Source organism: Peromyscus maniculatus, chromosome 2, assembly GCF_049852395.1.
Source record: "Peromyscus maniculatus bairdii isolate BWxNUB_F1_BW_parent chromosome 2, HU_Pman_BW_mat_3.1, whole genome shotgun sequence".
Taxonomy (NCBI): domain Eukaryota; kingdom Metazoa; phylum Chordata; class Mammalia; order Rodentia; family Cricetidae; genus Peromyscus; species Peromyscus maniculatus.
In genome coordinates, this window is record NC_134853.1 from 68,788,159 (window position 1) to 68,814,504 (window position 26,346).

The window sequence follows — 26,346 nt, forward strand, 5'->3', positions numbered from 1 at the left end:
TCTTCAGGCAGGCGTCTGATACTTACTCACCGGTCAAGACACTATGGAATCTTTGGTGCAAAACTTTTGGCATTTGCTGAGACTTGATGAGAATAGAAACTGAAAACTGTCTCCACCTTAAGCGGATACAAAATGCGGGCTTTGCTTTCTTCAATGTAAGCAATCTGCAAAGGGCTGCAGGAAGGGAGTCTGCAAACACCTCAGAGGAGCTGGATGCCGTGTGCTGCTGGACATGAGAACGTCCTGGAGCAGGGGAGGCAGATAACACGGTAACAGCATCAGGACCAGGAAGCAGGGCATGCCAACAAGCTGCCACTCAACACAGAGCATGCTGGGCCCGGTTTTTTTTTTTCACATCCCAAAGTTCAACTGCCTGAGTATACCCTGGAGGCAGTCCTTCTTCTGTGTGTCCTGAAAGCATATGTTATGAATGGAAGGCTCTACTTACATGTGGAAAGCAGCGACAGCCAAGTGATTCCTAGAGCCCACGGAGGCAGAGAGCTATGGGGTTTCCGGTTTCCCTGCAGATTGCCCTGCAGGCTGCGGCAAGTACGGGAGACTGATTCACATAGCAAAACCATCTATCCCAGTGTGGCCGCCTCAGAGCTGGGAAACTAGATAACAGCTCCCCCAGAGTCATGTCAACTGTTTTCTCAGAACACGCCAACAGGCCCCCATGGCTATGATAACTGGATCCCGTCAAGTAAATACCTCATGGACTTGGAAACCCGAGAGGTTAAGCGGCAGAAATCTGAACAAATGTAAGATCGAAGCCCTCAAACAGATCACAGAGTAGTCACGTCCTGGTCCCTGGAACCTGACGTGTGAGCTCCTTATGTGAAACCTGTGAGTGCCGAGACAAGGTGGCAGATGTGCAGAAGTTGGGACCTTGGGCTATGAAGGACCCTGATTGCCTACATGGGCCATGAGTGCCCTTATATGAAGGAAGGGTGATGTAGAGACTTGGCCTTGGGGTGATGCAGCTCCAGCAAGGACGAAGCTGGACGAGTTGAGGGACAGCCACTCCAGGGCTTCCCAGGGAGGGGCACTGTGACAGCACCAGCATTTTGGCCCGGTGATCCTGACCTCAGACTCGTTACAGAGCTGTGAGAGAATGTTCCCACTCTTCTGAGCACTGCGTTTAGGATTTTCTTCTACTTGTCACAGGAAATTAAAACACAGGTTTATCTGCTTTGCCTTGACACCGTCCCCTAGCCAACACGCACAGAGAATACCCAGAGCCTGCTTGGTGCTATGATGATACCCAAGGCTAAGAAGGTTCCAGCGAGAGCACCACATAGCCCATGGAACACAAAACACTGGCCCCAGGTGGGAGCATCCTGGAAGCTTGTGGGCAGTGACGCTTGTGCTCAGACCTGAAGAGTGAGGCTGGATCGCAACAGGCCAAGGTGGGAAGTGGTCCAGCCAAGGATACAGAATGAAGATGGGTGACTCAGGACCGGGAGGGCTGGAATAGGGGCCCACAAAGCTAGCTAGGGCCAGCCTTTGACAATGCATGGGGGGCAGGCCAGACCACTGTTCTGCTGAAGGGTGAGGGCCTCTGTGCTGGGGATGTAAGCCATCTAAGAAACAGGCTTGGAGACAACGTAGAAACAGGACATGACAGTGGCCAGGACACTGAGGAGCAAGAGCTAAGCTGTCTTGATCTGGCGTTAAGTGCTGTGAGTGTGGGACAAGAGAAAGCGCGGAGCCAGTTAGGAGGAGGAAGGGGCGGTGAAGGGGCAGGAACAGGGGGAGAGATACGGAGCAGGAAGAATTCAGGGTCCTTGAGCAGCAGGCCCCCAGCCATAGTCCTTGCTTTCTCCTCTTCAGTTCTGTGCGCTTGCCCTCTGTGGTGAGGGACTGAGTCCCGGAGGCCCTGTGTTCCCATTGCAATGGACGGGACACTGTGCCCTTGGATGGTCCTGTGAATCCTGCTCCCATCCCTACTGGATGAGAAGCTACCATCCCCATGGGGCCTCTGCAAGCCCATAGCCAGGTGTGTGCGGCCTGGGAGTTGGGGCTGGAGGGATGGCAGGGCCCAAGGGTTGTTCACTTTGGATAAACCAGATGAGGTTTGGCTGCTTCTCTCAACTAGCTCTCTGGGAGAAGGGGAGGCTCTGGCAGGGCCATCAATGTGGTCTCTCTTTCACTGGCTCTAATTGGGACCAGGACCCAGGGTTACTATAATCCCCTTCTGAAAAGCTAGAGTTGGGGACTTAGAGACCCTATTTGCCAGGGGCCGAGCTCATTCGCAGCTCTATGCAGTCTGCTAACTTCTTTGGATCCCAGCCACTCAGAGAAATGGGGTTACACCCTCGAGCCAGCCCATCTGACAGAGCTGTTCCGTGTGAGCACAGAGAAGGAAGTCTGCCTGTTGGTATGGAAGTGCCACATAAAGGTGAAGAGCCGTTCTTGAATGTGGTCTGTGGCCTCAACGGCTAGAGGCTGGCAGATGAGGAGCCCAAGGGTGTGGTGGTGGCAGTGTGTGCCCACCACCTCTGTTCGTCTGGGCACTGCATTTTTTTGGCGTCTGCCACAGGGCCATCCTTGCAGCAGGAAAGGCGAAGCTTTTGCGCTAACACCTGGCAGACCTCCCCGGTGTTGGCAAGGCCCAGGACAAGAGTGCTCACCGAGGCCATTTCCCATATGTCTCATATTTAAAAAGCATAAATCAAGCTAACAAACCGTTAAATGAAATATGCTCCAGCCTCCTACCTTGTTAAATACACGGCGCACACAACTAGGCCAGGATGGGACTTCCAATTCCGGGGCTCCTTGATATTCTCTGCCGGGGTGGGCAGTGTGGGAAACTCCACTTGCCTGTGCCCTAAACTGCTCCACTTGTTGGCATGTGTACACACACACACACACACACACACACACACACACACACACACACCTGTGAGTCCCCACCAAGAGCTCACCATCAGGGGTTCACAAACAGACCATTAGGGCACCTTTAAGAGGACAGCCCTGAGGTAGAGCCAGAAGGAACACAGATAGCTCCACCCGGGTGGGCCTCCAGAGTGGAGAAAGGAGCCCCTCGGCTCTGTGGACTAACCCTGGTCCACGGGATGGATGGAGAAGGGGGAAACAGAGGACATCCTTTAAGGAATGGAGAGCTCTGTTCTTGGGGTCAATGACACTTCACTGGTGCAGGGACAGAGTTTAAGGTTTTAATGGAGTTCAGTATAGTCCAAGTGGCAAACTCAGCCGTCAACAACCTACCAGTCGCGAAAACACACTGTGCTCACGCTCAAGGGATAAGGCCACCAAGTGCACGCACCTTGGGGGGTTTCTATATGGTTCCTGGTACACAGATTGAGGAATAAAGGAGAAGCTGGAGGAGGGAAGGAAGGCTAGGGGATACCCCAACTGGCTGGCCCTGCACTCTTGGCCCGGCACCCCCGTGGGTTCTGGTGCCCAGCGTGGCTGGCCAGGGACTTTTCAAGTGTCAGACAAGGACCCAGCCTCTGATATCCTCCCCAGTGAAGCCTCTGCTAGCCTGGCCCCACTGCAGACCCTGCTGCGGAAGAGGCTGAGTCGGCCTCTGCTGATTTATTCAGGTTGGCTTCTCTGAAGCGCGGAGGTCACCTGGGCTGCTTTGGGGCAGAGAGTGCCCTCCCACAGCAACCCCGTCTGCTGCCTGCTGTGGGGACGAGGACAGTGCAAACTCACCAGGCACCATCCCTGTCAGCGTTGGTGCAGAGTAGCTGCCCTGTCCAGCGGGGGGGACGTGCGGAGGGTACCCGGGGAGGGTCGTGCTTGCCAAGTCGCGGCCTGAAGAATCAAAGCAACAGATCACAGGGTGAGCATCTCTGCAGACTGCTGCCCGGCCACAGCTCCCTGGACATCCTTTGTCACTTCTGGATGCTGAACACCAGCATGCTCTACTTACTCCCCATGTCACACACACACACACACACACACACACACACACACACACACACACACACACACTCCACGCCAGCTCTCCCGGCTCTACTTGGCGAGGAACAAGCTAGAACTGTGGTCCATCTCTGAGAAATCAGAACCGCTCGGGGGTGGGACAATGGCCGTGCCACATAGCGGGCTGTGTGCTCCTCAAGTGTGACTTAGACTGCTCCATCTCCACCCTGTGGCTTCCCATTGGTTCTCAGCATACAGTGCCCCCTCCTCCAGCCACGTACAGTCGCCCACCGTTGCCAGGCTCACACACCTCCCTCCTCTATTCCCAACAGCCCGTGGTGGGAGCACCTCCAATCTCCCAGCACCGGATCTGGCCGTGGATTGCATTTTCCCTCCCAAGACCCAGAGCTGTTCCTTTATTCAGTAAACGTGTGGGGCACTTCTCCCAACACCAATACTGGCATGTGGAGGTGAAGGCCCTGACTCTCAAGTGGGGACTCCCAGCTCTTCGAGGGCAGGGATGACTTCATGTCCATCACCATGGCCCTGCTGGAGAGGTGGGAATCCATTAAGAGTCTTTCACTCTGCTCAAGAATCAGTGCAAGAAGAGCACCAAGAACTCCCCTTGGCCAGCCCAAGCTGACATTATGGGGATGACAAAACAGACCTTAAATGGAAAAAAAGGGAGAGAGTGGCTGGGGTCTCACCAGGACCCACGGCAGAGCAGGCGCCTTGTGGCACATAGTAGGCATTTTATGAGTAAGTCCACAGGGTAACCAAACATCCAAGAGGCTTGTGGGAAGGGATCTCAAGGTAGCAGAATGCACAAGGAAAGAACAACCATGCCCCTGTCTGTGTCCCTTCGAACCCTCCTGCAGCTTATCTGCGACAGGGAGCTAGGACGTGGAAGCCAGACTTTGAGAAAGCGCTTCCCTTACTGAACCCTGAAGGAAGCTGCTGTCCTAGGGGAGAGGACGGACAGCTAACCCTAAGAAGCTAAGTGATGGGAAATGGGAAGTGATGGGAAAGGATGTAGATTTGGGACTAGGGAGTGGACACTGAGGAGGGGGGGGTCATGAGAGGCCCATGGGCTAGACAGTGAGTGACAGCTGGTCGTGCAGAGCCAGGATGAGTACCAGAGTACCTGTCGGTCTTTCCTACAAACCAGCAGTACACAAGTAGGGACTCTGAGCCCAGCCCCACCAAGAGGTGGCCAGAGGAGGGCCATCACTGACCATGTCCCCCCAAAAAAACAGAATCCAGTGTGTAGTGTGAGAACAGGAACATGAGTGACTCCACAGAGGAGAGCCATCACTGACCATGTCCCCCCCCAAGAACAGAATCCAGTGTGTAGTGTGAGAACAGGAACATGAGTGACTCCACAGAGGAGGGTCATCTCTGACCATGTCCCCCCCCAAAGAACAGAATCCAGTGTGTAGTGTGAGAACAGGAACATGAGTGACTCCACAGCCCTTCTAGTGCCCCCCGTCAGTGACCATCCTGGAAGCTGCCTCAACTCCCAGTCTGCCAACCTTCCAGAACTTCAAGAACTCCTGACAATCCCCAAAAGAAGTCCCCTTCCTGCCCGAGCTCATCACCTCCCTGGCTTTGGGCTGGGCACCCTGACTCACGTGTCTTTACATGAGATGTTGGAGTTGAGCCAACACCCCAGGATTAACTCTGGGAGTCCCTCATCTTCGGCATGAACTGCACCCAGGCAAGCCTCTCAAGGAGGGCCAAGCCGAAACTGAAAGCTCCACCTTGCAGGCCCGGAGGCAATGGAGGAGGTTTGCCCTATTAGGCTTCCCGTGCCTCTCAGCAGAGTCGGAGCTCCAAGTCAAGTCTTTGTACCCCCAGGTCAGAAGTGCACAGATCTACATCATTTTAGTGAAAGAAGCCACTCTGCTGGAGAAGCAAGGGTCTTGGGGGTCCATGCAGCCCCCTCCACTCCTGTTCAAGGACAGACTCAAGAGGGGACCCTGGACCAGGCTCTTCTTGCCACTTTACAGATGGAAAACAGGCCTGGTGGAGGAAGGGGATTGACTGGCTTGGGGTCCACAAGGACTGTGGCAGAGCAGACACCTCAGCCCCATGCCTACCCCAGCCCAAGGCCATCTCATCCTCAGTCTCCTTTACAGAGTCAGTGACCAGGGATGGGGGTGGCGGAGAGCTGTGACGCTGTCTCAGGAAGGGGAGTGGGCACCAATCGGACTACTCGGCACAGGGCTGAGATGTCAGTAGCCAGGCTGTGAGAAAGCCAAAGTCAGGGCCTGCTTTGGTGAGGGGCATTTCTGTCGATCGTGGGAGCATCTCCACCAAGTTGGGCAGCATCTCCCCACCCTGTCCCTGACCCCAGGTTCCCATCTAATGATGACAATCGCATGCAAAGAACACTTACAAAGAAATTAGGAAATGCGAGGCTCTTGCCAAGATTTTGAAAAGGTTAATGCCTGTAGCCCTCAACCACCCGGGGAGCTGAGGTATTGATATGAGTCCTTTCTTACAGGAAACAAGATGTCCCCAATGAGCCAGTGTCTATGTCTGCATGGCTAGTCAATCCATCCGTGACTCTCCCTTGCTTTGGGACTATCTGTACTTCTGGCCATGATTCCTCAAGTCCCATCTCTCAGCTGGGACACCATCACCATTACGTACTGGCTCCGTCTTCCAGAAGGAAATTTGACTACATAGATTTTTTTTATAGTGAACATGTTTTTCTGAGGGTAAAGACAAAAGAGGGGTGCCAGACATGTTCCCCGGAATATGGAGGGTGTGTGGTGAGGCCCACCTAGTACAGCTGCTCATGCACTCCCCAGCTGCCCGAGACGGAGACCAGGCCCCGAGAAGGGCAGGGTGTACCCATGGAAACTCAGAGAATCTGAGCAAGGCTTGGCCTGGACTCTGGGGCACCTGCCTCCTGGGATCCGGCTCATTCTTCAACCAGTGTCTGCCCTTTGGGTCATGTTTGGTCAACAGTCTTTGCTGCTGGTACACACACTTTAAAACCTTGATCCTTCAAACAAAGGTTCAGAAAATCAGAACCTTGGCAAAGAGCTCGACTCAGAAGGCTGGATGAAAAAGCAATAAAAGAAACTCGGGGAAGGAGGAAGGAATCGATACGTAAAAGAGGAAACAAAAAGACAGGCACCACCCCAGGTACAACCGGGAGTCACTGTTTGAAAATGAAGTGACATCTTTAGCCAGACCACCCTGAATGGACCCAGTCTCGCCTGAAAAGACCAATAAAACAGACAGATCTAAGTCAAGACAAAACAAATCCTGAAGAATTATCAAGATAAATGGGCCCAAGCTACTGCTGAGGGCCATGTCTGGGTCTGTGGTGCAGTTGCAGCTGGGCTCTGTGTTGATGTCTGAGGTCTGTGTCACCTCAGGGGCCATAGGAACCATGCGTGATGAAATCAGAGGACTGTGCTGAGCCAACCCTGTCCTTCGCAGGCCCTGGGAAAGCTGGCCCTGCCTCTTGCTGTACACGGTAGCAAGAGAGCTGGCTCCCTGCACTCCAGAGAGATGGCCCCACCCCTCACTACAGGTAAGGGGGAACTGACCCTCATGGCATGGGCATTGGGGAGCTGGCTCTGCCTCCTCGCCTGAGGCGGGTGACCCCAGTGGCCTGGACTGACCAGCTCAGCTACCACCCAGGCCTGGGGTTGGCCACCCTAACGTCTACCCCATCTAGGACCTGCTGGAGCTCGTGAAGGATCTGGTCCTGTGGAATGATACTGGCAGGATCTCTGTGATTTGAGGCGGCCTCGGGGTATCCCAGAGGAGTTCCAGTGAGGATCCAGTGACGATGGTGCACCAGACACCAGAGGCCTTGAACCAGACCAGTGACTTGTTGCAATGAACATCTGCTAGTAAAGCTGACTGGACAAAAGGGTCCACTGTGACACACTGCAGCTCCCAATGCCACCAGATGAATGAAGAGGGGTTGGAGAGGCGGGAAAGATGGAGAAGAGAAGAGAAGAGAAGAGAAGAGAAGAGAAGAGAAGAGAAGAGAAGAGAAGAGAAGAGAAGAGAAGAGAAGAGAAGAGAAGAGAAGAGAAGAGAAGAGGGTTTTTGTTTTGTTCTTGTTTTTGTTTTTGCTTGCTTGCTTTGTTTTGGTTTGGTTTTTTAAAATTTTCTATTTGGGGAGCACTGCGGGGTGAGGGGAGGATATGGGGGACTGGGAGGTGAGGAAAATTAGGGTGCATGATATGAAACTCCCAAAGAATTAATAAAGAAATTATGTTAAAATTTAAAAAGATAAAGAATGAACAAAGATATAACTAAAATCATAGAAAAATAACATTTATAAAGAAGAATATAAACTGCACACTTCTAAATATGAAATTCTCAACAAAAGGTTCGATTTTCTAGGAAAACGTAAATTACCGTAATTAACACAAGAGCAGCTAGAAAATACCAGTAGCCCGACAGTCTTGGAGAAGTAGAGCTCCTCTATTAAAAATGTCTCTATTAAAAATAAGGGCCTTGTCCACTTAGCTTCCTGAGCAAGTTTTTATTTGTTCTTGTTTTAAATCTTCAAGGGATACATCCTTATGTTATTAAACGGTCTAGTCTATAAACCAAGAGCGTCTTCCTAACTCATTCCACCGACCTGGCCTAACTGTGACGTAGGCACTTAGCAGACACGGCAGAAAAGCTAAGAATTGAAGGCTAGCATCATGACTTATTCACACGGTACCAAGTTATTTCATTCTTGCTACTACCAACAGTGGTAGCAAACGTCCACTGCCACACTGACTGAGCAACGCAGTGATGTGCTATGACCAACTCCTATGCTAAGAGTTTTCTTCCAGGTATGTAAAGATGGTTCAAGATCAAAATATTGGTTAGAACATCCTATCACTATATATATATAAAAAAAAAACTGTCTGACTGTATGAAAGAGATCGAAAAGACATCGGCATCCAAAATTCATTCCTTACACGCTAGTAAATAAGATCGAACTCACTCCAATCTTACACTGATGTTAAAGCTCCGCCTCCCAGAGCCCCTGAAGCTCTTGCTGGCTGAAGTGTGCACACGTGTGTGAAGGGCTGTGAGTGTAAAGTTGTAAGTGCTCACAGCCTTAATTTCCTGCAGGTGTGTAGCACTGCCTGGAGGGCTGCAGGTGTGCCCTGGGCTGCTGGTGGCAGGTTCTTCCCAAGTTCAGGCTCAGTGGGGCTTGCTGTTGGCTCCAGCCTTGTCGTTGAACTTGCCGTTGTACTGGGACTCATTCCTTCCCTTTCCAACAATGTGCCCTGTGAGAAGCTGGCACATGGTGATGTGTGTTCTACAAGGAACCCTGCCACTGAGTCTTTTGGTTCCTAGGGGTTCCTTTGTGTTACCCACATATCCATTTTCACTTAGAGAACACCCTAGGGACAGAGGCTCCATCCTGTGGCTACGAGTACTCCCGTGGAACATACAACTTGTTGTTGGGCAGACTGAGGAAGTCAGACCGACAGCTCTTTGTGTCATCTCAACTTCCTGCTTTTCCACTGGGTACCAGCACCAGTCAGGATGGAGGCTGTTGATGGACACTATCCATGTTATCTTTATCACTAACAAAATTCTGTATGTAGCAGGGCAGAGGACTGCCTCCAGCTTAACACATTGGAGCAGCCAGCAAGCAGACCAGTGAGGAGGAGCATCAAGTCCTGAGCTGCCAGCCCTGCTTTACCCTTAACCCCTGTATGACCTTGGGAGAGACTCAATGTCCTCTTCTACAAAAATTAACGCTTCATCTTTTCTGCTGCCATCTTGAAAAAGAAATGATGATATGACTCCAAAAAACTGTTGCAAGGACATAACCACCTTTAAAAACTAATGAAACAGAATTTTAGCTCTCCTTACTGAACAGAGAGGGTTTTTCTGGCCCTGTGGGGCCTCAGCATGTACCTTGCCTTGGACAACAGGGTACCGGCTGCTACTCCCCAGGCAGCACTTGGGACATGAATGCGTGTCTGGGTGTGGCACCCCGTCACATGCCACACTTCTGTGTCACCATGAGAACATGTCTCACCTCGCCTCTCATCCATGAAGCAGATGCTAGAGCAGAGAGTGACTCAGCCTCCCCTAGTTCAGCCAGTTTCCAGCTGACCCCCAAAGGCATGAGCAAGATACGTCATGGCCGGCCCTGATTGCAGTGTGGTCTGATAACTGATGACTGAATCAAGCTTTATATGTGAGGCCTGGTGGTGGTGGCGCATGCCTTTAATCCCAGCATTTGGGAGGCAGAGGCAGGTGGATCTCTGTGAGTTCAAGGCCAGCCTGGTCTACAGAGTGAGTTCCAGGACAAAGCTACACAGAGAAACCCTGTCTCAAAAAAAAAAAAAAAAAAAAAAAAAAAAAAAAAAGAAAAAGAAAAAGAAGATTTGTATGTGAGACCTAGGAATCCAAGCAGAAGCTGGACACATCCTAAGGAGGAAACATAGAAAGAATTCAAAGCTCAGCTTTGCTATCGGCCTCTGAGGACTCTCTTGGGCTGGAGCTGTGGGTCCCGTGACCCCAAGAGCAATGGGCATTTCCCCTGCTTCGCTATCACTGCCTCAGTCAAAGCAGCTGATGAGACACTACAGCTCTTGCTTGGCTGATCCGGTCTGGGCTGGGAGGCCAAACAGAAGCAACATCTCCAATCACAGCACGACGTGGAGGCTCATGCCCTCGTCCCTTCTCACCAAGAAGGGGATGAGTTACGTCATTTGCTGTGCAGCTGTGGTGCTGCTGCTGATAACTGAGCAGAAAGAAGTGATCGCGTTCCCGACACACAGAACTCCCACATGTGAGTAGACTTTGTCCGACTTTGTGTAGCCTTCTCTTAGAGAGACTAATTAGGCGCTAGCCTTGGCCACTAATAGCAAGGAATTCTAGTGATTTTGAAACTCAAGACGGAACCTTGCTCTTTGCAATTCTGGGAGGAAAGGAAGAGTTGGTACCTCCTCCTGATGTACCACTGAGGAAACCCAGAGGAGGATCATGACTGCTCAAAGTCTCAGAGGAAGTGGATGGTGGCGACTTCACCTCACCTGTCCTGATGTCCAGTGAAACTCAACTCTAGCTGGATTATTCAGTGTTTCCCACAAGGAAACTGGCCTCCCAGATGCTAAAACCTCCCAGGAAGTCTTTATAATTAAAGGCATGATATCTGTTCATGACCAGGAAACCAATGGGATGGATAGGAAGGTGAGAAATAGACCATCGTGGGCACACAGCTCCTGCCTGGGGTGAGGGAAGGATCCCAGCTTACTGGGGCACAGGGGGACCTTTTATGTGGTGTTGGATAATCCACTCACCATTGGGGAAAAAAGATAAGTGAGTAGCTCCTTACACCACTCAGAAGAACAAACTCCATGTGCTTCTGAGACAAAAACCAGAGCTACACATGGCCAAGAAAGCGGCTGAACTCCCCTCCAGGCTAGATGTGTGGAGAGGCAGGTAATGATGACTCAAAATCAGAGGTGCTCATGCCGCCTTAACATAACTCAGAATGGACCGAAGGCCTAAGTGTATTCACTCAAACTAAGGGACCCTCAGAAGAAAAAGTTAACATCCATGGCCTTGGATTAGGCCAGGCTTTCTTAAAAATCACACAAGTGATTTAAAAAGGAGCAAATTAAAATTAAAAATTTTTATGCTTTAAAAGACACCAGTAAGAAAATAAGGATGAGCTGGGGGTGGTGGCACATGCCTTAAATACTAGCACTCAGGAGGCAGAGATAGGTGGATCTCTGTGAGTTCAAGGCCAGCCTGGTCTACAGAGCAAGTTCCAGGACAGCCAGGGTTACATAGTCTAAAATTTTTTTTATTAAAAAAGTTTTAAAAGGAAAAGAAAATGAAGATGACTCATAGCATGGGAGAAAATATTTGCAAATCAAGTTTCTCATAAGAGGCTTCTTCTAGAATATATTAAAAAGTCGGAAATTAATAGAGAGAGAGAGAGAGAGAGAGAGAGAGAGAGAGAGAGAGAGAGAGAGAGAGAGAGAAACCAGTTTCAAATGAGCAAAGGACGTTCATAGGCACGTGGACAGAAAGGAGCAAATGGAAGCCCAGACTTAGCTCAGCACCGTTGGCCATTAGGGAAATGCAAATCAAAGCCATGGTGATACAGTGTTTCTCCCCGACCAGGACGGTTGCATTTAAAAGACAGAATATAATCTTACGTAGATGAAGAGAACTGGATTTCTCATCTCCCGCTGGAGGGAATGTAAAAGGGTGTGTGTACTTCAGGAAGTCTGGACACAGAGTTCCCACGTGACCTAGCAATTCCACTCCAGTTGTGTCACCAAGAGAAATGGGACCAACTGTCCCTGTGAAAACCTGCGTGTGAGGGTTCATAGTAGCACTATTTGTGATAGCCAGACAATGGAGCTGCTCGTGTACCCACCAGCTGATGAGCGGAGAAAACCCAAGGTCAGATTCCAAAAGTCACAGAAAGTCTTGGAGGGACAAAGAGGGGTGTGACTATGGATGAACAATTGAAGGGGAGGTGTGAGCCGGTTTGGGATGTACTTCGGGGAGAGAGCAAGGGTGGGCAAAGACAAACCATAGCTGACCTGAGGGCCATGGCCGCCAGAGGGCAGCCTTACCTCCAGGGAGGAGATGCGGGGTCAGCTCTGTGAGGGTCAGGCCTGAAGAGCCAGGAAGCAAACCCCCCACTCTGTACCCCCCCAACTCCACCACCCCCTACCCCCCCTCCACCACTCCCTTTCACACACCTTCCCCAGTTACCTCTAGAGCCAAATCTAGACCTTAGAATGTGGCAGGGAGGGGTCCAGCCTGGGAGACACACAGGCCTGAGTTCAAATCTTACCTCCACTACTTACTACTTGTGTGATTTTTAGGAAAGTAATAAAATTATCTGAGTCTCTTTCTATAATTGGAAAAAGTTCTTTTAGGGGATGAAACAAGGCACTCTTTATGACTGTTTTCAAATGGATCCGGGAATTCCTTGCAACCTTCTCATGCAGAAGTGGTATCTATTTTCCCTCACCTTAACTCTGGGCATCCCTGGACACCGGCCAATCAAAAGAGCCACAGGGGTTCCTATGAGCCACACTTTGGGCCAATACTTCTTGTGCCTAATCTCCAATGCCAGCTATGTTTCTAGCATGGGCTGTGTTCTACGTCCCATTGTGTTTTGTAGATACTCATTCATTTACCCCTCAACGCCATCCTGAGACAAGCTCCATTACCAGCCCTTTAGACATGAGAATGAAGGTGCGGAGGCTTTGTTTAGATGATCATTGATCGCTCAAGTTCACACCCTTGGTAAGGAATGGAGCCACCCAAACCCTGGGCCTTCTGACACCAGATCCCTCCCCATTCCTTCCCTGCACCCTGACTCATGTCCTCCTTCTGCCTCTGGACTGGAGCTTTCCAGAGATCAGGAGCTACTATTGTCTCCTGCCTCCCCTGTCCTGGCCTGGTATGCAGTAGGTGCTCAGAAAGTGTCCGCTAAGATGAATTTAACCCAACGATTCAGTTCTGCTCAGCTGAAAGAGCTATGGCTCCCTCTTACTCACACCTCAGAGGCTCTTCCTCGCCACCTCCATAAAATGACCAGACCTGCCTGATTACCAGTTTCTGCTCAGATGCAACATTTTTTTTTCTACACAGCCCCTTCCTAGGTAGTCTGTATGTATACTAATGGGGGGGGGGGGAGTGTGTGAATCCAATTAACTTCAAATTTAGCTCATAATGAACTTATCTCATTTTGCTACCAGCTCGGTTCTCGTCGTGTGGCAGTAATTAACCACTGGGGGTTGTCACTCTTAGACACATGACACAAAAATCCTCCAGCCCTCGCTTCAGCCCTTGCAGAATTCATTACTCTGACAGTGTGCAAAGCCTTCACGTTGAATGCCATGGGGCACAGACTCAACTCCCCCTCCACCTACCTGACGGTGAGTGAGAGGCAAAGGACGGACATACCACTCCGTTCTCACCGGAGGGCAGCCCTTAACTGCGAATGGGTTTGGGGTGGGTGTGGTGGGCGCACAGGAAGCTAGAGATGGCTTCTTAACCAAGGTGTGTGTGTGTGTGTGTGTGTGTGTGTGTGTGTGTGTGTGTGTGTGTGTGTGTGTGTGCTGTCCTTGGTCCTGACAGCCCCTGGTAGCCAGGAGGTCCTGCCCACAGGAGGGAGGTCTCTGCACGCAGTCTCTCCCTCTGCCCTAACTATAAAGGACAATGGTGGAACCGGTTGGAGGAGGTTCTTCCCATGCCAATACCCTACAAGTTGGTGGGCTCCTTATCGGTTTAGGGACAGGCAGAGAGGCTGGTTACGGCTGCTTCCAAGATAGACTCATCAGTGTCTGCCTGATACCTGCACACAGCAACCCCCCCCCAGCCGTGTGCGCCCCAGAGCCTCTGAGCTGCAACCAGCAGGAAGAGGTTCGAAGTCAGTCTCGTTGCCATGTGCCCAGGAAAGAAACTTCTTGAAGGAGATGGGGCTGCTGACCTGCATACCGTCGCCACGGTCTCCTCTCTAAGTGTGGACATGGGTGTGCAGTACCTGCTCGGATAACCGAGGGTAGTGGGAGTCCTGCTTTCCACAGAGTTCCACTTCATTGGGAGTATTTCGACTATGTCAATGCTCATAACTAATGTGATTTTAAAATTTTAAAAAGAATTGTTTTTTTCCAAGGGTTTATTGATAAAATTTATTTAAAAATTAAACAAAATTAAAATAAATATATGTCCTGAAAACAAAGAAAATATGTCCAAGTGTTTAGCCCCTAGACTTCCAATTTTCCACCATTACTCATCCACAAGGCCCTGGAGTCCCATCTGACCCACCTCACACCAGCAGCAGCTCCATCCACTGCCAGGCCTGGCTAGAGTCAGGACTGCTGCCCAGGGTCAGCAGACCCCGCTGCCCAGGGTCAGCAGACCCCGCTGCTCAGGGCCCAGGTACCTGCCAGAGAGGAAAGCCCTGGTGGTGGAGGAGGCCGAATAAAACACAGACAGCCTTCAGGAAGACAGGTGGGAGCCAGTCAGCGTCCTGGGGCTCCCCTGCCTTTTCGATCCTGTGGGTGACACTCCTCGCTGCCTGGCCACTCTGGCTTCAGAGTGAGAAAATTCCTTATGAAAGTGAGACTTCTCCACACCCAGCCAGTCTCCAGGCCCTCCTGACTTTCTGTCTCCTGCTCCATGACAGCCGCTTGCCCGGACCACACTGCCCCCTTTTCCCCCACCATTCTAGCAGCTGTTCCCAGGCCTCCCCACCCCCACGCCATGCCAAGGTCCACTTTGGCCGAACCGAAGAGGGCAAAGGTAACACACCTGCTCCTGCCCCTCATGTCCTTGTCACCATGACCGCAGACACTTCTTCCTCCCCCAGGGCTGTTCATGGTGTCTTCCCAGGAGCCCCCTGCTCACAGTCAACGAGCCATAAGGGACCCTGCTCCTGTGAGTTGCGGAACATCCCTCACAACTTAAACAAGGTGGGCAGTGGACGGGACCCCTCAGTGTCGCAGGGCATTCCTCAGGGGCAGACCAAAGGCTCTGTCTCCCAGGGAATGTCCCTTGTTTGGAGAGCGGTGTGTTAAGTTGAGCTGTGAGTCAGTGGGGGCCCAGGCTAGTGAGTGGATTTCTGCCGGATGAGAGAGATGATCTTCCAGGTTTGGCAGAGAGGCCTCAGAGAACATTATTAACCAGTTTTGTTTTCAATCTGCTTCTTAGGCTGACTTTTTAAAAAGCTTTTCTTGAGGAATTGGAAGTACAGCTCAATGATAGAGTGCTTGCCTAGCACCCACAAGACCTGGATTCAGTCCCCAGAACTCCCCACCCACAAATGTTATTTGTTTTTTGAGACAGCGTTTCTCTGCGTAGCCCTGGCTGTCATGAAACTTGCTTTGTAGACCAGGCTGGCCTCGAACTCAGATATCTGCCTGCCTCTGTCCCCTAAGACCTGAGATTAAAGGCGTGTGCTACCATTCCTGGCTTATTTATTTTTTTTAATTAAAAAAGATTTCGGGGGCTCAAGGGATGGGCTCAGTAATTAAGCACTAGTTACTCTTCCAGAGGACCTGGGTTTGAGTCTCCACGCCTGTGTAGCTATGGAGGCCCGTGACTGTCTGTAACTTCAGTTCCAGGGAATTCAACGCCCTCTTATGGCCTCTGTAGACACACATGCGTTGCACAGACATACATGCAGGTAAAACATTTATTGTCTGTCCATGAGTGTTTGTGTGTACACGCATGTCATAGCATGTGTCTGGTAGTCAGATGACAACTCGTGGAAGCTGATTTTCCCCTCCCACCGGGTGGGTTCTAGGTCATCAGACTTTGGGGCAAATGCCGTCACCCACTGAACCCACAAAGACGTTTATAAAGGCTTTTCCTGATAGAGGGTATAAATCCCTGTTTCTCAAGCAGTCTGAGAATCAACAAATTTCCCAGTTAGTTAACAAATGGAATCAGATCTTCATTTCATGTGTTGTCAGTTTTGTATCGGTAGGATATTCATGCTGTGGCGTGGGTCAGGGTCTGTCAGAGGTCCTGTGCTTTGTCCCCAGCGAGGCGCCCTTGGAGAAAGGGTGTGACTGTAAGAAACTCAGACCTAGGGGGAGGTGCTTAGGCCATTTGGGGCGTGTCTTTGAAGGGGATTGTGGGACCCTGGCTTTTTTAGTTTTTTCTTCCTGGTCATTATGTATGTAAAATGCCCTCCGTATACACGCCACATCACCGTGACCCAACATCCCCACTAGAGGCTCAAATCGGCGAGTCCGCAGGATCCTGGGCTGGGAACTGCAGCACTGTGGGCTGAGTACACATCTCTCTGGAGGTTATTTATTCCTAGTATCTTGTTATAGCAATTATGACTAAAGCAATTATGTTTGTAGCTGTTCAAGGGTGTATCTGACACCTGTTAGAGGAACCATGCCTGAGAGGGTGACGTGAACTGAAGATTTTTTAGCAAGGCGGACGACTGTCACTTTGGGGGAAATGGAAGAACAATGCCAAGGACTCGGAGAGGGAACAAAGCCTGGTACTCAGCCTCTCTTGCCTGCACACAGCGCACACGGCACGAGCTCACAGCCCCCACTGGCAGCTGAGATGGACAAACGGACCTCTGCTCAGGAGTCCCTCTTCTTTTGGACCTGTCACTACTAAAGGATGTGCTGCTTCACGGGGGCCGTGAGGTAGCAGCCCACCTCAGCCTACAGACAGTGACCAGCTAATTGAGATGAGCCGCAGCTAGCCATCACAGGAGGTCTGGCAGGCTCCTAATGCCAGGCTTATTAGCTGTTCGTTTAGGGAGCGCTGTTTATCTAGAAACAATAAGCCTACATTTCTTTTTCCCAAATTACTAATTCCCCACATGTAACTAATTCTGACTGGCCCTGTCTCTTAGTAGCCAGACTAAAAGTGCAGCCTGGATATGAAGAGCCAGAAAGACAAATATGAGCACTCAGTAAGTAATTGGGTGCCTTTACCTTTCTATTTCCAGCCGCCCAGTCCTCCATCAGGGCAGACCTCATCTACTTCTCTGAAGTCGCTGGGAGCCATGCCATCTCCCCAGTCTGGTGTTCTGGGGATTTTTCTTTCTTTTCTTTATTGATTTTGTTTTGGTTTTTGAGATAGTCCTCTGTAGCCCAAACTCTAAAGTCACTAGGTAGCTTGAACTCCACATCCTCCTGCTTCTGCTTCCCAAGTGCTGGGATTATATGTGTGCGCTACTATACCTGACTAGCTAGCCTGTGTGCTTGGAGGGTGTTGGGGACTAAACCCAGAACTCGCCTGTGCTAGGTAAGATGGACCACTGAGTCCTTGCGTTTGGGGTTTGAGAGAGTGGCTTTCATCTGCCTGGAGTTTTGGAGCAGATGCTGGGCTTACTCGGTATTTTGGTGCACCTGGTGGCTTACTCTGGCTGCACCGGCAACTGTTGATCCAACCCGGTGAAAGGAAGAAGACAGAGCTGCCGTGAGCAAAGCCAACAAGCAGCCCCCCACACCTATGTTCTGGGCCTTTCTGCCAAGACGGGTCCTGATTCAGGGATGGGAGGGGGCCATGTTTGCCGAAGGAGGAGCCACAAAGCAACTGCGGACTGGTCCATTTACTTGTTCACGCATTATCTGAAATCCACTATGTGGTGCCCCTGAGTCCAAAGGACTCGGACAGGAGAACAGTCCTTGAAACAACCACAACAACATCATACATGTAGCTCTTACTGAGTTCAGCACAGGGGCTCTGTGTACATTCTATTTAAGCATCACAGCCACTCCGGGAGATGGAAAACTTTGCAACCCTTAATTTGAAATAAAGGTGCTCAGTTAGTAAGCGTTGTGATAGTTTGAATGTAATTGGGCCCATAAGCTCATAGGGAGTGGCACTATTAGGAGGTGTGGCTTTGTTGGAGTGGGTTTGTTGAAGGAAGTGCGTCATTGTTGGGTGGGTGGGGGGCTTTGAGGTTTCCCTATGCTCAGGATACTGCCCAATGTCACAGTCAACTTCCTGTTGCTGGCAAGATGTAGGACTCTCAGCTCCTTCTCCTGCACCACATCTGCCTGCATGCTCCCATGCTCCCTGCTGTGATGATAATGGACTGAACCTCTGAAACTGTAAGCAAGCCAACCCAATTAAACGTTTTCCTTTATAAGAGTCACCGTTGTCATGGTGTCTCTTCACATCAATAGAAACTCTAACTAAGACAGGGTGAGTTGGATGTCGATTGAGGTTCTGGCTTCTGGGCCTAAACCCCCTGCCCACATCATGCATCCCATACATTCTGTTTTAATAGGCGAACCCCAAATACAAAATGCACCTTCCCTTTAACTAGCAATTCTGATTCTAAGTTTTTTACCGTGGAGATACACAGCAAAACACACTAAGATCTGCATTTAATTAGAAGGAAGGGAGGGATGGGGGAAGGGAGGGGGAGGGAAGGATAAGGAGAGGAAGGAATTTGAATGTAGGGATTATGGAAAGATCTCCAACATATATGATAAAATGTATAAAACAAAATGCAAGAGGATTCTGTACTACATAGTTTTGTCTCTGCTAGTAAAAAAAAAATTGGATAAGATCCATGTGCTGAGAGATAAATAAAATGTTAAGGTGACATGTTTACACAAAGCTGAACAAGACAGCTGAGGTTGGCAAGGAGGAGGCATAGTTTTCGTTATATTTTTTTTCTGTAAAGTTTGAATATTTAATCACATGAATGTATTACCTTCTATTCAAAATTAACATTTTGATTTAAAATTAACTTTTTTTTCTTAAGAGCCAGACAGTGTCTATACCCCAAGGGGCCCACTCACAGTCTAGGAGAATGATATTTAAGATGCATGAAGTTGCTGTCCCTTATTCTGGAACTGAGCTGTCATAGGAGACAGTCTTGCTTTTCAGGACAGCCTCATGATGCCAGGAGTGTCTTGGCCATGTCACTTATACATGTAACAAATACTTATCCACAACTCGCCAGGCCTCTCCTGGCCAGTACCCAATGCTCACTGGTGGCCTGTCCTGCCTGTCTGAAATACCCCATTCACCAACATCAGCTCCTTTCCACGTGGGTATGAGCAGCCAGAAGGAAGGTATAAGACCTGGTCTGAGTCCTTCCTGCCTCCAGCTCCAGAAAACTGAATCTTCAGGGGCACATTATTCCAATAGACTTGGTGGCCTAGCTTCCCAGGCTGCCACCAATGCATTGCAAACAGCAGGGTGGAAAGTGGGGAAGGAGACTTTGGACCTGCTCACACTGCCATTAGGAAGAGTGGCAGGTGGGTGGCAAGGACCGTGGTGTGTTGATTACTTTCCCTATGGCTGTAACAAACTACCTGGCCAGAGCAGCCAGAAGGCTCATGTTTGAGAGTACTGTCTCTCATGGCGGGGAGTCGTGGCTGCGGGATCTTTGAAGCAGCTGGTCACATTGCTTCCACAGTCAGGAAGCAGAGAGAGAGGAATGCTGCTCAGCTCAACTCTGCTTTTATTCAGTCCAGGGCCCCCGCCCCCTGAATGGTGCTCCCTACACCTTAGGTGGGTCATCGCACCCCGGATAATCCCATCTAGAACACTGCTCACAGACATGCCCAGAGGTTTGTCTGCTAGGTGGTGCTGGGGTCAGTCGAGGTGGCAATCGGTATTCACCGTCACAGGTGGGGACAGGAAAATGACAGGAGCAGACCCAGAGCCCAAACCTCAGGGGTCAGGGTGATTAGTGGTGACACCAGTGACTGCCCACAGCCTCCCAAGGCTTCACTGCTGTACCGGGGAGGGGGAGCATGCCTAGTCACAGGGTAAGCCTGGGTGAGGTCATCAGAAGCAGGGGTGCCTTGCCTTCCAGACTGGCTGTGTAGCTCTTACCAAGACTTGTTTAGACAAAGAAGTGTCTGGTAAGCCCCCCCCCCCCCCCCCGTGCCCTCTCCCCGCCCCCCATAGTTGTCATTAACAGATGGTGAAAGCTCTTTGTGCAGAGGGTGGTACCAGGACAAACCTCCGTGAGGTTTGCTGAAGGGTGCCAACCACACCCCTTCTCCTGTCTGTTCCTCCTGCCCAGACCAAGCCATCTCCGAGCTACTGGAGAACAAAACTACATCTCTGCCTCTTAGTTTGTTGGTTTTGTTTGAGACAGAAGCTGGCCTCACTCACTATGCTGCTGAGGGTAACCTTGAACTCCTGGTTCTCCTGTGCTGGGGTTGCAGATGTGGGTCACCATGCTTGGCCTCTTTTTGTCTTTTGATGTTTCAGGATCCCACAGTTGCCAGCCCAGACTGAAATGTGAAGGTTGCCGAGCGTCCTCCACCCAGGCTGCCAGCATGGCTCTCACCTATTTCTCCAATCACTCTGGCCACTCCTGGTAGCTCCTGCAGAGCACACTCCCCTGACCTAACGTGCAGGCAGCCTGCCCCCCTGGGAGATGGCATCCATATCTGATACCTCATTGTTAAATGGGGGGAAAATGAAGGCACAGGAAGCACAGAGTTCTCCTGAAGATGTTGTCTAGATTTGAGAATACTTGAGACCATTCCATCTTTATAAGGTAGGTGGTATGGCTTGGTGGTTAGGGACAAAGGCCTAAGACTGTGGTCTCCATTCAGCTCCTGGCTCCGAGTCTGCTAGACATGCGGTCCTGAACAAGCTGCCTCGCCACATCCCAGTCTCAAATTCATGAAATGAAGAACCTCTGCTTCGCAGCATTGTTGCATGGATTACATGAACAATGTGCACACAGCACTGCGCCCAACTCAGCATGTCCACTCCTAATGCCTCTGTTGTCCCCTGTGGCACCCTGGCTCTACAGCCAACCTCAGTCTGTCCTTGTTGGTCTCAGAAGTGTTGTTCTGTTTGCATCAGGTCACTGCTGGAAACCTTCCATTGGTCCTCACCACTTATATGGCAAAGTTGAAAGAACTTTCTAGAGACTCCACCTACTGGGGCCCAAACCCCAGCTCTGCCACTTACTAGACTTTGCAAAGGTATCTGCCTCTTGTCCTTACTGCCAGTGAGTTGAGGGAGAGGGCGGCTGCAGCTCCTCTTTGCTGGGACAGTTAGGAGGCCTCCCTCTTGGCCCACTCTCCACAGGACCAGCCCTTCCTGACACAAAGCTCCTATCTGCTGTTCTTCCGCCAAGTTGGGACCTGTGTGCATTAGGTGATGGTAGAACTGGAGGCCAGTGAGTGGAGATGGACCCATCTTGGCCTTGGGAGCCTCTCACCCCGTCCCACAGTGGTGCAGCCTGTGCTGTGCATGCACTGGGGCTGGAGAGCAGTGGGACATTGGTGACATTGGGGAGCTCCCACTGTCTATCAGACACTCCTACTTGAGTGCATTGTCCCATTCAGTCACCCCACAGCCCTATGGAAGACAGTAACCAGTGCTGTTACTGGGGTGCTGAGCCTAGAAGTTATGAGCTCCAGCCATTGACAGCCTTGGGCATGCATCAGCCCCCTCATCTACAAACTCAGACTGGTAGAAAGGATCGAAGACTTCACACGCATAAAGCGTGTGCAAATGAATGCCTGTACGTATCAGTTGGGCTGTTCTTACACCTAGCCCGTGAATGAAGGTGCCAAGTGATGCTGAGACAGTGTGATCCGCCTAAGGTTGCATGGGCAGAAACTGGAGCATGTGAGGAGTGAGGAGGATCGGACTTAGAACCCCAACAGCCTGTACTCTCAGCCACCAAGGCCTTTCTCTAGTCTAGCATAGATCAAGCATGGTGGGAGGGGCCTGCTGGTCCTTTTAAGCTAAAGAGTGAGGTCAGAGCTTGCAGGTCATGTGCAAAGCCCACTAAGGCAGAGCCAGCCTGGGCCTGAGAGTGAGAAAGCCCACCCCTTCCCTACTGTACCTCAGGTATGTTCTCTCCCCTCTTGGGACACCCTGCCTTGGAACCCTGGTCTGCTTACCTAAGAGATCAAACAGTGCTACAGAAATATCTAAGGACTCAAGAAAAAGCCAGTAGGTAAATGCCCACACCACTGATAATAGTGATCGCTTGCAAGGGACTCCGGTCCACCCTGAACCCCCACCACAGCCTGTCCTTGTCACATCCTGAGGTCTAGATGTCAATGTCACGGAGCCCTGCCTGGAGGGCACATCTGGGCAATGCTGACATCTGGCAAAACCTACTCTCACCCTCAACTCTCTCCCCAACCCAATTAGTAAGGCCAATATTGCTGACCTATGGCCAAGAGCAAGAGGAGGGCTGGGCAGGTGTGCTGCTTGCCAAAGAAAACCAAGCCTTCCCTGCTGGGGCACCTCCTAGGGGGCATACCAAATGAATGGGCTGCAGAGAACACCCACTCAGTCCCACTGCTGGGCTGGCACCTCGGGCTGCAGGGCACTGGCCCTCCCCTCCCAGAGAAGCAGTATGAGGTTTGACTGTCACAGCGTTCCTGCCTGTTCTCAGAGCCCCGGTATTGCTCAGACTCCGGCTTGCCGGCTCGGATCTTGATGGCTGCTGTGAAATGCAGCTGATCACCCCTGCCCTGTTTCCCTCACAGGTCACCAGGAGGCACAAGCAGGATTCCCAGAAGGGGTGGTGGCTTGTGCAGTGCAGGGATGGGGAGCACCACAGGGAAAGGAATGTGGGAGTCATCCGGCCTGGATTCAATTTATTGTCTACTCACAAACTTAATGCCCTCAGCAAAGGAAGCTAGGCTTGGCCGGGTGGTGGTGGCTCACACCTTTAATCCCAGCCAGCACTTGGGAGGCAGAGCCAGAAGGCCAGCCTGGTCTACAGAGAGAGATCCAGGACAGGCACCGAAACTACACAGGGAAACCCTGTCTCGGGGGGGGGGGGGGGGGGCGCGGGGGGAAGCTAGGCTTAGCACGGCAGAGGCTGAGGTTGTGCCTCTGGTCTCATGATAACCGAGAGTGGAGCAGCTGGACAAAGTGGCACACATTTGTAATCCCGGCACTTGGGATGCAGAAGTAAGAAGATTAGGAGTTCAAATCTAACCTTAGCTTGATAGCCTGAGATATATAGACCCGGTGAGAGAGAGAGAGAGAGAGAGAGAGAGAGAGAGAGAGAGAGAGAGAGAGAGAGAGAGAATGAGAATCCTGGGTTTGATCCTACAGGACTTCCTACTGAAGGAGATCTTTTGAGCCCAGAAATTTAAGACCAGTCTAGACAACAGAGTAGGATACCATTTAAAAAACAAAGCCCACTAAAAAGTCTCAAAAGGCCTTATCAATACCGGAGACGATGAATGCTGCAGGCCACAGGAATATCATAAGAACTCAGCTGGTTATGGCAAAGTCACTACCTGGAGGAATCAGGGAATTCCTCCAGAGGAAGCCAAATCCCAAGGAGTTTTTGGTGTTACTTGGCTTGTTATATATCAGCTGTATTCTGTTATGAAAATCATGTGTGCCTTCATAGTTTTCCCAATTGACTTTTCCCTAAGAAGAGCTAACAGTGTGGACTGATCACTCTCTGGACATACACATTCTGCCCTGACAACTATGCTCAGCCAGAACTCCCAGTTCAAGCCTCCCTGTAATTATCATTATTGGTAGCATCCGGCCAGGTCCATCACCGGATGGAGGAAAGTACCTTATCAGAGATACCTCTGTACTCTCTAAGAACAGACTTAAGCATCCAGGTTACCTGTTTGAGAAGGCCTGGCGGATGTGTCAATTAAGCCTATTCTTATCACCCCTCCATTTGACCCTGGAAGCCTGGCTTTGCACTGCTAAGGAAATACTGCTTGTAAGTATATATATACCAGAACTCCCAGGGCAGGGGAGGACAGAGAAGAGAGAAGAGAATGGAAGAACTAGATGGGTAAGAACTTGAGAGGAACAAACTGAGATGGGGAAGAACTAGATTGAAGAGCTAAAAGAGAGGACTAGAGGAACGAGATGGAAGATGAGGAAGAGCCAGATGGGGAAGAACAAGATGAGGAAGAGCCAGATGAGAGAGAAGGAGATGGGAGAGGAGCTGATAGGGGAAAGAACTAGATAGATGAGAACCTAGAAGGGACAGAACTAGATGAAGGAATTAAGATAGAACTTAGAGGGGACAGTAGATAAATATAGAAAAATCAGGCAAGAAAGGAGCTAGACATGAGAACAGAACTAAAGCTTTGTATAAAGGATGTTATGCCAGAGGAATTAAAGCAAGTGGACTATAGAACTCGGTGTGCTGAGATTATATTTCCTGATAATAGTCCTCGCCATTAGTAGTTCTCTCTCCTGAGCCCCTGGGATGTATAATATTAAGGCTGGTTCCTCAAATATTATACAAGAGATGAAGTGCCTGTTCTGTGAGCAGTGAAGACACAGCAAGGGTACAGCCGTGTGCAGAGAGCCAGCACAGCCAGGCCTGGGCTCCGGAGCCACCCGCACCTCGCTGCTCCCTGGGACCTCCCTTCGCTTTCTCCAGCTCTCTCCCACTCCACTTCTTCCCCCAACCACACAGCATCCCTTCCTCCAGCTTCGGAAACTGAATTTTAGTTTTTTCACTCGTCTGGGGCCTGGGGTCCCAGATGAAATGAGCCAGAAGCGATTTGTTTGTTTCGTTTTGTTTTTTGGTGAGAACCCCAAGAATATTGGTATCTTCTTGGGCTCTGCAGGCAAGTAAGAAGGGTCTCTGGAGCCTTCTGGAAGCTACTGGGCAGAGAGATGGGGTAACACACAGAGAAACCTGGTAGAAGAGGATCTGCCGCTGCCCTCTGCCTCTGTGCTACCAACAAATGATAGCGTACCACTAAGCCTCACTTACTTATTTATTTGGTGTTGGTGTGTTTCTGAGGGCATGTAGACATGATCTTGTGTGTGTGTGCGTGTACATGGGTGTGCTTGTTTGTGTGCAAGCCAGAGGCCAACCTCTGGTATTGTTCCTCAGAAGCACCTGCCCATCATTTTTTCCTAATTGCTTAATTGTGAAAGGGTCATGCATGCTTTTATGCTCCACAGCGCATGTGTGGAGGTCAGAGGACCATTTGCTGGAGTTGGGTCTTTTTCCCATCATGTAGGGATCAGGGGTTGAACTCAGGTCGTCCGGCTCGGTGACAAGCACCTTTTCTGGCTGAGCCATCTCACTGTCTCACTGGCCTCACCTTTTATTTTATTTTATTTTATTTTATTTTATTTTATTTTATTTTATTTTATTTTATTTTATTTTATTTTATTTTATTTTATTTTATTTTATTTTATTTTATTTTATTTTATTTTTCCTTTTGAAACAAAAATCCCTCAGTGGGGCCTGAGTCTTGCTTGCCAGTGAGCATCAGAGGTGGGTTTGTCTCTTCCTCCCTGACTCTGGGATTACAAGTTCACCTCACCCCTCCTGGCTTTGCACACGCGTGCGTGCGTGCGTGCGTGCGTGCGTGCGTGCGTGCGTGCGTGTGTGTGTGTGTGTGTGTGTGTGTGTGTGTGTGTGTGTTGGGGATAGAGTCAGACCTTCATGCGTGCATGGCAAACACTTTCTGACCAGGCCACCTCCTTAGCCCTCTAAGCCTCATTTTATATACCTGCAAAGGTGAGTAAGTCTGCGGTTTGCTCCTGGGATTTCCAGAGCTGGAACTAAAGGAAGGAGAAGTAGGGGCGGGGCAGAGAGCGAGAGGGAAGAGGGCTCCCCAGTGTGGTATCAGCTGAGTTTGGTTTTGCTTTGATAGGGGTTAGGCATTTGAGATAGAGCCCTGTTATGTAGTCCAGGCTGGCCTGGAACTCATTATGTAGTCCAGGACGACCTCAAACTCAAGATCCCACTTGCTCAGTCTCCCAAAGCCTGGGGTTATAGGCGTGTGCCACTGGGCACAGTATCACCTAGAGTTTGAAAGCTTATCATTCCGGGACTGGAGGTCCACTACCTGAACACTGTTTATGTGGCCCCAGGCAAGCTAGCTTCCACTCCCAGCTTCCTTAGCTCCAAAATGGAGAAAATAGTGCCCACATTTTTCGTACATTTTTTGCAAGTCAGAAGGAGCTGCATGAAGTCTCAATTCACAGGCACAAAAGGCATCTCTTTTCCCCTCTGGCCATCAGGCCCCCGGGAACCCG

At 50.5% G+C, this 26,346-nt stretch overlaps 1 protein-coding gene across 4 annotated transcripts in view; it reads right to left on the bottom strand.

Annotated features, from left to right (window-relative positions):
* The window catches only part of Pax5 (paired box 5), a 192,025-nt gene that overhangs the window by 40,681 nt on the left and 124,998 nt on the right, over nucleotides 1-26,346 (bottom strand). For all 4 annotated transcript variants that reach the window (XM_076564114.1, XM_042271079.2, XM_076564115.1 and 1 more), the window contains exon 8: nucleotides 3,682-3,783. In XM_076564114.1, the coding sequence (XP_076420229.1) occupies nucleotides 3,682-3,783 (102 nt within the window). The remainder of the gene's footprint in view (nucleotides 1-3,681; nucleotides 3,784-26,346) is intronic.